The sequence below is a fragment of the Scomber japonicus genome, chromosome 22, assembly GCF_027409825.1.
Source record: "Scomber japonicus isolate fScoJap1 chromosome 22, fScoJap1.pri, whole genome shotgun sequence".
Lineage (NCBI taxonomy): Eukaryota > Metazoa > Chordata > Actinopteri > Scombriformes > Scombridae > Scomber > Scomber japonicus.
The window spans coordinates 24126119-24137171 of NC_070599.1; the positions used below are offsets into that span (position 1 = coordinate 24126119).

The following is an 11053-nucleotide window of genomic DNA, read 5'->3' on the forward strand; positions in this document are numbered from 1 at the left end:
CTGTTTTTTAATTACAGACTGTACCTGAATATAGAAAATAGAAAATGGACAATAATAAATACGAAAACACGCACAAGTAGGTACACAATCATCCCAAATCATAAATATATAAAAAGCAGCTTAACTTCCTCTTCTCTCTCTCTCTTTCAGCCGTCCTGTACGAGCTGCTGTATGAAGACGTCTTTAAGGTGGACCGGAGCTTGCTTGGTACGTGTCAGCGGTCCAGCCGAGCCAACGACCTCCTGAGCGACGACAACATGGCCGCCTGCCTCAGCAGCGACGAGTCCGACCTCGACGGCAACGAGCTGCTCTGGTAAGTTTTTTTTGTTTTTTGTTTTTGTCAATATTTCTTTTTCAGTGTACGAATTTTATATACAAACACACAGATCACCATGACAACAATGTGACAACAGAACAGAACATGGTAATACGAACCATAGACTGTAAGAAATACGAACACACAACCCCCACCCTAAACAGAAAAAAAGAGCATAAGAGAGGAAAACAGAAAGAAAAAAACTGGTCAGTGCACAAAGTCAATACACATGATTACCTAAAAGCTACTAAAGAAAGTCAACTCAAGAGGAACAAAGGCTCTGAACCAGCTAGCTCACTCTCAAATATCCAGTGTAGCAGATTGTTACCATCGGCCACATTGATGTTTTTTTCAGGTATGTATGTTTGTATTTTCTGTCTGTATTTTTTTGTTGTTGTTGAACATTATAGGTTGTATTTTTAAAGACCCTTTGAACTAAATTGATGTTTTTTTATTGTTATTGTTGTTTAATGTAATTTGTTTACAAAAACAATGAACAAAAAGACACAAATAACAATAAAAAGGCAACTCAAATAATATAGCATGAACTTCAACTTCTATAAAGGCAGTTTCATAGATTAATATCTGGTTAAATCACGGAGTTTAAGTACATACCACACCTGTGGTCATCAATAGCAACAGGGACAAAAAGATTTTTTGGTCATTGTATTTACCACCACTGGCCACAGGAGGGCGCAAAGTTACAGCAAATAAAAGAAGCCATGCCCAGATAAAGGAAATAGTAACCTGTTACACAAGAAAATAATAAGAATGGAGAACAACAACATACCTTGCTTGCAAATAAAATACATTTTGACAAACTTCATTAACAACCCAGTTACATAAATATAATGCACAGTTGACCTGAAAGTAGTAGTATACCTACATTGCACAGTCATGTACATTAAAAGTGCAGTTTGTCGAATTGTACAAGTCAGGGGTTTGCGAGGTTTACTGGGAGCAGTGCTGGTTTCACTGGGAGCAGTGCTGGTTTTACAGTCTGAGAGCTGCAGGGAGGAAGGACCTGCGATATCGCTCCTTCACTCTCTTTGGATGAAGGAGTTTGTCATTGAAGGGGCTCTCCAGTGCGGTCAGCCTCTTGGGGTTGGAGTCCTTGGCTATTGTTCTCCTCTCTCCCACCACCTTTACTTTAACATCATAAAAATGATCAATTGAAATCAAAATGTCTTAAAACTTGTTACCAGAGCGTAGGGCTGAACGATTTATCGTTTTCTGATCGAAATTGCGATTTCAGACAGCGCGATCATGTGATCGCCAAAGCTGCGGTTTTTGCAGCGCTCCTGACTGACCCAGGATCTGTTGTGTCAACTATTTTACACATACATGCCGTCTCCCTACCATCCTGCCAAGCTCACCAATCAGAAGCGGCATGGTACTTGTGGACAGGTCACGCTAATCAATCAGTATTAACCGGCTCCTTAATTATAATTATTCAGAAATAGCCAGACCAGAAGCGGAGTTAGAGGATTTAACCCCCAAGAAAACCAGCACGTCGGTCATTTGGGAGTGTTTCGGGTTTGAGGCTGCAGACGTGCACCAGAAACAGGTACTGTGCAAAATCTGTCGCGCTAAAGTTGCAACATTCAAGGGAAACACAACCAATTTGTACCGGCACTTGAAAAATCAACACAAGCATTTGCATGACGAGTGCATGACGAAAAAGTCCAGTGAAAATGATACTCAGGCGTGACTCACTGTATGATAAGAGCAGCGGAGACACTGGGAGATATAAAAACCTCCTCCGCACGCTGGACAGAAGATATACGATTCCCTCCTGCACCTACTTCAACCAGGTTGCCATCCCTCAGCTGTACGCAGAGTGTAAATGCTGAGTGATGTAAAGATGTCAGGGAGGTGAGTATTATTGTTGATTAAGTACTTTTGGGATTTTATTTGTTCTGCACTTCACCCTAACTTGTGGTGTCAGCCTTTGTTTAAAAAAATATATTTGAGTTTTATTTTATTACCATTACTTGTCAAATTCACTTAAAAAGATAGTCCAGGTTTCTTAATATACAGTAGGGTTGAATAAAGTACCTTAACTGCTGCTATAGATGTTGATAAGCTAGCTCTCTTGAGCCATAAAAGACTGACCTTGACATACATACTTGACTGTTGGGCAAGATCCTTTTTTCCTTTATTGGAATTGTTGAATTTTGTTTTTCTTATTACTTAATTAACATTGTTTAGTTTTTTTGGAATTGTTTTGTATTCTATTTAACTTTTTTTTTAAAAATTAACACAATTAAGGATTTCTAATCACAATTAGATCTTTTCCTAAAATCGTTCAGCCCTACCAGAGCGGCTCCTTGCCGTCGTGGTCGGGCTCGTCGCTGCTGAGGCAGGCGGCTATGTTGTTGTCACTCAGGAGGTCGTTGGCGCGGCTGAAATTGAATCTATCTGATCTTATCTTATTTTAGAAAAAAGTCAAAAGCCTGACATGAGATTAATTAGCACTGTGACATGATTTGAGCCCATTTGTGCTCCAGATAAGACCACACACAACCCTAATATATATGTATGTATATGTATATACATATATATGTATACCAAGCACTCATACAGTACCAGCATTACACTACCAATTAAATAATTTAACATAACAGTAACTGTGATAAACGGCACTGATCACAAACACACATCTAGCTGCTCTTTTGAGGGCATATGTAGGACAAGACCACATTGATCATATTCTTAATAATGGGTGGTGGTGGATGGACGTTATGTGGCAGGCGGTGGGCCAAGACCATCTCCCAGGCATCTACCAGGTGAACATTCAGCCCTCTGAACATGGCCCTGAGCACCTTGTCATGCTGCAGTGAATACCAGTCGCTGTTGTTCAGTACAGTAACGGGCGTCCAATCTCTGGGGTTTCCAGTCCGGATTATAACCACAGTGTCTGGAGCCCTGTTCAACAGCCGCACCACTGCCCTGCGGATGTTCTGCAGCCGTCGGATGTAGATCTCGGTGGGGAAACTGCTGAGGTGTGCCCAGATGCCTAAAACTACAACGGTGTTAGCTCCGCCGACTAAACGTTCTACTTCATTGGCAATGTACTGCAGTTCCATAGTTGGGGTGCTGGGAGACCAGACAGGAGGACCATGGAATTGGAACGTCACCAAAATGTTGTCTGCATAGTTTAAGGCCATGAAAGGTCCGGCTTTGACTGAACTGTGCAGGTTAAACTGCTTGAGATCTAAAAGTAGTACAGAAGGAAAGAGTTGGTGAGTGCAGTATAAACAAAAGCTTTGCAAGAGATTTCTGTTCATTACTACCTGGTAGTGCTTTGTTGAGATAAAAAAAACACTGCCTGACGGTAGAGTCTCCATACAGGTGGACCATCTTGCCTTTCAGACATTGGTTGATAACAGAAGGAGTGTTGAACTGGCGGACTGTGGGGCCACTTACTGACTGCCACACATCCTTGTAGTAATAGCCAACAGGTCCAGACTGCACAATATTGCTCTTCACCTCCGGTTGATCTGAGAAGAAGTAAAGGACGCGGGGGGAAACATCTGGTGTGAAGTTACATGAAAGCCATTTATGACTTACCTTCGCTCCATAATAACAGGATGTACTACTAACAGCTAACAGTTATAGTCTAGTACTCTGCGCTCCATCACTGTTAAGAAATTGGCCTGAAACTGGTTTCTTTCTAATAATCTGTAGAACATTCAATTTTAAATTATTAATATTAAGAATACAGGATGTATGGTGGCAGAAGAAACAATGGTGCATTACCTTTATTTTTTGGCAACACGGTGACACTGGAAGATCCTGAAGGTCGAATTGAGACTTTGACATTAATACCCCTGAAGAGAAGGATACATGAAAGACATCTTACACACATTACCACACTAACAGCATAAGATGCAAAAAAGGAGGACATTTCTTTAGAGTTTGAGTCAGCTGTTGATGAATTCATGATCTATGCCACTGGAATACAGAGTGGGTAAAAACACCTCTGGAATCAGGAGTTGCTCCCACTGGAAAAATCTTCACTGATTGAAGTGAACATGTTAGTATGAGCAGCATCAGAAAGTCTGATGTCCAGCTAGGATGATAATAAACACTGTGACTTCTGTATGTTTTCCTTTAGGTAGATTATAATACTATCAGGTGTATTATGAAACCAAGTGGCTCGTGAGTGATATCGCACATGTTGTAGACACACCTATGTTCTCTATATAAGATGTTTACTAGCATAGTTCAGTGTCAGTTTCCTCTAATAGCATGTGCACGATGACATCGACACAGTGCTGTTATAAAAGGACCTGAACTGAGAATCCTCGTCTCCTGCATCTTCCTCATCCATAAGAATCTACTTCAGCATCTCCAGTGAACTCTGCCCATCAACTTATTGTATTATTTTAGACTATAAACATCTCTAGGTTCAATTTTTACAGCCTTTAGTTTCACAGTTTTTCACCAAAGAGATACACAAGTAACACTTTATGTTTCTATTAGAAGCCAGTCACATCTTTCTGCTCACTCACCTTTTAAAGAGCTTCTCCTCATTAGCCTCGAGTTTCCCTATAAACCCATTGAGGTAGTTGGTGATCCTGGTATCACAGCTCAGGTTCTTTGGCTTGTAGCAAAACCAGGGCTCACCTGTAGTGAGGTCAGTGAAGTTACACTGTGGCTGCGCTGTCGGACGCAGGCAGACATTACAGGTGGTAGTTTCAGAGACTGAGCCTGAGCGGAAGACACTCTGGAAACGAATCCTATCCGGCTGTTCTCTGTTTAGCCTTTTCAGCACTGTGACAGCCTCACTGGGGTGAACCAGTGTCACCTGAAAGGACAGAGAACCAGATTTCAATCGAAACTGTTATAGTAATAACGACAAATAAAGTGAACACTACTAAAAGTTGCACATTTTGTTTCAGGTTCAAACCAGATTGATCTCCAGATATTCATGTCTGGAGAACTTATGTCTCACTGAACCCCTCCACAAAGCAGCAATCATCCAATCATAGTTTAGAAACTGTATAAATACAGCAGATCTGTTAATCTTTGAATTTCTCCACATTGTGTAGTAGTATGCATGAGGTTGTAGTGAGAGCAATACGATAATATTTAAAGGAGGGTGTGCTCTTTTTGAAGCGTCTCCAAATACAAAACACAAAGATCAAAAGTTTTGGGGATGAATTAGTGTGTTTGTCTGCTCTAACGTAATCTGCAAATTTTAGCATGTCTGGCTAGTGAGCCTACCACTAACAGTAGTAACTCAGCATTACATTCACGTTTCATCTATTTTTTCAAGTTTTTTCCCCTTTTCTTAATTGACAACTGAGGATGTAGTATTGCCCAGTATTTAAGGCAAATTTATTTGTAATTTGTGACAATGAGATATACAAATAAAACTGACTTGACATTATAAACTACTATAAAACTAAATGTCAGTCTATACTGGTGGAACAGGCAGCTCAACTGAGAAGATTATTCATATCAAGAAGATTCATATTAGTTGGTCCAGAGTATGGCACAACATCAAGCTGGCATATAGAAGTCCTAATCAGCAAATGATCCACTGCAATTTTGTAATGAGGACACACCTAAAAGCCTTGCCTGTGTGTCATTGAAGCATTTTTCTTAATTCATTGTAAAACTTCCCTGAACTGTGGGCACACAAATGATGTGTTAGAGGAAGGTGGGCCTTAGCTAACTGTCCGTTAGAAGATTGAAACAATTAGATTCAACATAGTTACCTCAACCTGTGCGCTTCCCTCCCAGAGTAAAGAAAATACAGCCGAGTAGGAGCCATTGAGATGATCCAACACTTTCCCAGCCACACCTGCACCAAGTGCTCGGTTGTGCAGACGGGCAAATAAGACGTCTCCCCCAGACTTCTTGGGACGTCCCCGGAAGTCGTACATTTTGATCGTAACTTCCAGCTGATCCCCTACATGCCACTGTTGTCCACCCCTCTCTGGGAGAACAGTGAACCTGCTGTGGGCAGGATCAGTGGTCTGCTCCAGGGAAAGAGGAGCTGGCAAGGATGGAGTTTCGGGCCAAGCAATGGAGTCTAATAGGAGGCGTTCCTCCAGAGCATCCTCAGGGGACAGCGGCTCGAAGCTGCAGAAGCGGTGAGTGAGGTGACGTCTTGGGACAGGAACGGTGAGGCTTCCTTTATGCTGAAACTGGCAGGAGGTCAAGAGAGTGATGTGACATAAAAAAAGAATCGATAAACATAAAGCTACTAAATGAAACAAAAAGGAATATTTTTCTGCTAATAAGAAAATCAACTGAATATTTGTAGGAGTTGATGAGAGAAGTTGATCAAAGACTCGATGATAACTGCAACATAAAAAAGTTAGTAGAACTACAGTCAGAATATCCTTCAAGTCCATTTCAGTAACAACTGTAACAATTATTTAAATGTTTCTTTTCAGTTTACATGTTAATGAAATCAAGGTGGGCTATTTATTGGAGAGGAATTTTCCTTCCTTTGCTAAATCATTCTTAATGAATTTTCAAATGAGGACAATGTTACAATATGATTATGATGTTAAGATCTAACACAACCGAAGTGTTCTTACAAGTTATTCTGATGGAAAACTGTATGTTTCCTGAATTAGTTGATCATTCTAACAAGTGCTGTCTTCATAGTCCAGGTCTGGCATATGTATATTATTCCTGTGCCATAGAGCTCCATTGTTTCCCAGAAACAAGTAAAAACACATCAGTAAGCTAAAAACTGTCACACTTTTCAGGTTGAATGAGAAATGTTTTGTTTAGCGATGAACAAATTCTGTATTCCAGCATAACACGTCACACAAGTGACTGAAATCAATTCACATATTCACATATTCACTTGAATATGTTATATTGGTAATTTTCCTCAATGAATACAGAAATGAGTTTTATTCTCTCATTTGTTTAATTGCGTTCCCTCTATCTAGTTTTAGGACTTGTGGAAAAACCCACTCAATATCAAATTCTCACCTCCAGGAAGTCCGTGTTAAAAAGCACAAAGAAGAAGACAAACACAGCCAGGAAAACGAAGACGGCAGCATACTTCGGACAGCAAAAGCTGACCATCGTTTCTTTACTAGCTCTGTCCTTCATGATTGATGATCAGTCTTCACTTCTGCCTAAAATGACACAAACAGTGTTAGTTGACACCTTGTTTAGCTGTATTTATCTGAGTGATTACTTGCAAAAACCTGACCTTTTAACGTAACGAATAACCTAATGCATTAGTTCTGCAATTTAAGTACTCAGTTGTTTAGTTAAATTTTCAAAAAGGGAATCTGTTTCTTTTTAAACAACTAGTCCTGTACCTTTTGAGAAGAGTTAGAAAAGAAAATCCACCACAAATTCAGACTACTTTTTTGGCAGACAGGCACCTAGCTGTGTTCTATGGTTATATTACTGTGTACGGCAGCGAGCAAGATGTGACAGCTTTCACTTCATGGAAAAAATTGCATTCAATTTATAGGAGGGAATAAGTTAAAGAACACAGTCTTCTACCACAGCAATTTTGGAAAGAGATTAATAAATTAGGAGAGTACAGACAATACCTATGGAGGTTATAATAAATGATGATTTGGTCGAAACCAGGAAAGAGTTTGTGCTTAAAAAATGGGAGCGAGACTTATTTTCTGGAAATCAGATTTCCTCAAATTTTGATGATGATTTCCTGAGAGAAGCATGTGTTCTAAAAAATGAACTGGAGAGAAATATGGTTCAAGATGAGTATCCGTCTAATATAATTTTGAATTCTGATATCTCTTTGGAGGAAGTGAGAGCTGCCATACATAAGTCAAAGGTGAAGAAAGCTGTAGATGTGGAAGAAATCCCTAATGTGGTCTTAAAATCACCATCACTCTTAAATGTCCTCTTTTGTTTGTTTCAATTTTGCTTTAATTACAGTATTGTTCCCTCAGTTTGGTATAAATCTATTATTAAGCCCATCCCAAAATCATCGAAAAATGACCCAAGGGTACCTTTAAATTACTGGGGAATCGGCCTTCTCAGTACTGTGTATAAACTATGTTCTGGTATATTGAATGCTCGGCTGACCCAGTATATAGAAGCTGTAGAATATTTAGTTGATGAGCAGAATGGTTTTAGGAAAAATCGAGCTTGTATTGACCATATTCATTCTGTTTCTACTATTGTTAGAACAACATTCCTATGTTTTATAGATTTCCAAAAAGCTTTTGATTGGATTCATAGAGATCTACTTGCTCTAAAACATTTACAAGCGGTGGTGAATGGTAGATTCTATAAAGCACTTAAATCAATGTATAGTTGTCCTGTTGCCTGTATAGAGATAAATAATACGCAGACAGATTGGTTTAGTACCCAATTTGGTGTTAAACAGGGTGATATTCTTTCTCCTAATCTATTTGCTATTTATGTTAATGATTTGCCCCACAACATCAAAGAATCAAATCTGGGTATACACATGGACAATTTAACTGTTGGAATTTTGTTGTACGCAGACGATATTGCTCTCCTAGCTGAATCAGAGGATGATTTATAGAAAATGTAGAATCTTCTCATGACATGGTGTCATATATGGAGATTATTAATAAACCAAAGTTTGGGGAAGTAAGATTGGAATATACATCTACATATAAATATTTGGGATTTACTTTTGTTGAGTTCATGATGATGGAAGCAGGAATTAAGCTGTTAGCAAATTCAGCTGGGAGGGCATTAGGGTCTGTGGTTAGTAGGTTTAAGATATTTAGAACTCTTGGATATTCTACCTATTCACAACTTTATGATGCTTGTGTTTCTCCCATATTAAATTATGCATCAGGGGTCTGGGGATTTAAGGAATCTAAAACTGCAGATTTCATAGAGAACAGAGCTGCTCGCTGCTTTTTAGGTGTTCATAAGTTTGCTCCGATTTTGCCTGTTCAAGGTGACGTGGGCTGGCTTCCTGGTTCTGTAAGACGTAAATGTGAGATGATTAGATTATGGAATTATTTACTCAATATGTCAGAAGACATATGTCAATAAGAAAGTTTTTATTTGGAGTAAATTAAACGGCTCTCCGTGGGCTAAAGAAATATTCACTTTATTTGAAGAGGTTGGTTTTCAGTATTTGTACAGTAATAATTTAACTTGTTCAATAGCCTCATTTAGTGAGAAACTATTTGCTTTATTTGAGACAAAATGGTTAAATGATATTTTATTAAAACCCAAATTATGAACATATATTCAAATTAAACATAATTATGACCCTGAACCTTCTGTTAAAGCTAACTTATCAAGAAATCAAAGGTCCTTAGTGGCACAGCTGAGAACAGGAATCCTTCCCCTACACCTTGAAGTCGGTAGATTTAAAAATATGTTGGAAGATGAAAGGTTATGTTAATTATGTGAACTCAATGAAGTTGAAAATTAATCACATTTTCGTTTATACTGTCCCTTGTATGATGAACTGAGAACTCCTTTATTTAACCCTAACCCTATTTACTGAAATGTCTGTTAAAAACCCAGAAATGTTTTGGTGCTCTGATGATATCAGAATGGACTGGTTTTTTAATTGTAATGTTTTTAAGTTGGCTAAATATGTAACTGAAGCCTGGAAAAAGCGTCAGGACGGTCTATATGTTTAGTTGCTATAATGCCTGTTATCTCGTTATCTGGTTTTCATTTGTTATTATTTGTGCTTTTCTTCTTTTGTTTCAGTGTCTTGTAAGCCCATTTGTGCTGGGCACTTCTGGTGCAAGACACATAAATAAAAAAAATCAATCAATCAACCTACGTATTTGCATAGGCCTATGCAGTGGTGGCAAATTTCCATGTTGTTGAGTTATAACCAGTTTGACTTGATTAACAATCATTTGATAGAGACTGATACAGAGCCACTCAATCACACATCAATTGTGAATCAACCAAATTAATTTACACATTTACATGTATCATCATTTACACTTCTCCTTAATTTCACTCTGCCAATTGAGAAATATTATTCTCTATTTCATTTCTATTATATTATTCTTTTTTTCCTACATATTTTGTTACAATTTGTATATTTAACATATTTTTAGATGTCCTTGTGGAAGGGGTCTCGTCCAGGGCGTCATTCAAGCTAGAACGGCCACTGTGGATCACCATCAGAGCTCTTGACCATAAACCACATGGGCATGTACAATACTTACAGTCTTAGTCACTGTCATTATAATAATAAAACTATAAAGAAAATAGAAAGAAAAAAGAGCAGTGATATTTCCTTGTGATGGGTAAAAGTCACTATTCAGACATCCCAACTCTCCAGGAAGTTCCGGTAGTCTCCCGCATATTGACAGCGGCTCCCTGACACCCCCAAATGAGATATAATCCCCCAGAATCTGGAGCGAGCATGCAAGAGTGCATGTGTTTGTGTGACTATCAATGCAGGGCGTGTGAGAGCAACGTGTCCTGATAGCTCTGTGTTGTTGTTTATCAGACCAATCGCACCCCACCCACCCTGGAACGGACCTCCCTGAAATGACTTTTTGCAGGTTGGGATGACTTCACTATTCACAGTTTATGTATGAGGGCAAAAAAATGCATTTTGTTGTTCGCGATTGAGTTTAAAGTCATTGCTTCGAAGACCGTGAGACGAAGATGTGTCTGAACCATGGTGAAAAAACAGGAAGTTTAGCATACTAACACTTGCTAATTAGCAAAGGCAGAGGCTGACAGGAAACTTCTTACTTGAATATTTTCATTTGATGCTTCTTGCTTCATGCTACTTCCACTCCACTACAT

The 11053-nt window shown here is 38.9% G+C and overlaps 1 protein-coding gene across 1 annotated transcript; it reads right to left on the reverse strand.

The window, feature by feature from the left end:
• Positions 1–132: 132 nt before the first annotated feature.
• LOC128383584 (NXPE family member 3-like) lies at positions 133–7378 on the reverse strand (the record flags this gene model as incomplete). The annotated part of the gene is made up of 7 exons (XM_053343183.1): positions 7283–7378; positions 6046–6477; positions 4834–5129; positions 4079–4149; positions 3613–3819; positions 2988–3533; positions 133–143 (listed from the first exon to the last, which is right to left on the reverse strand). Coding segments are annotated over exons 1-7 (1659 nt in total), but the record flags the coding sequence as incomplete, so codon positions are not given.
• Between the last annotated feature and the right edge of the window lie 3675 nt (positions 7379–11053).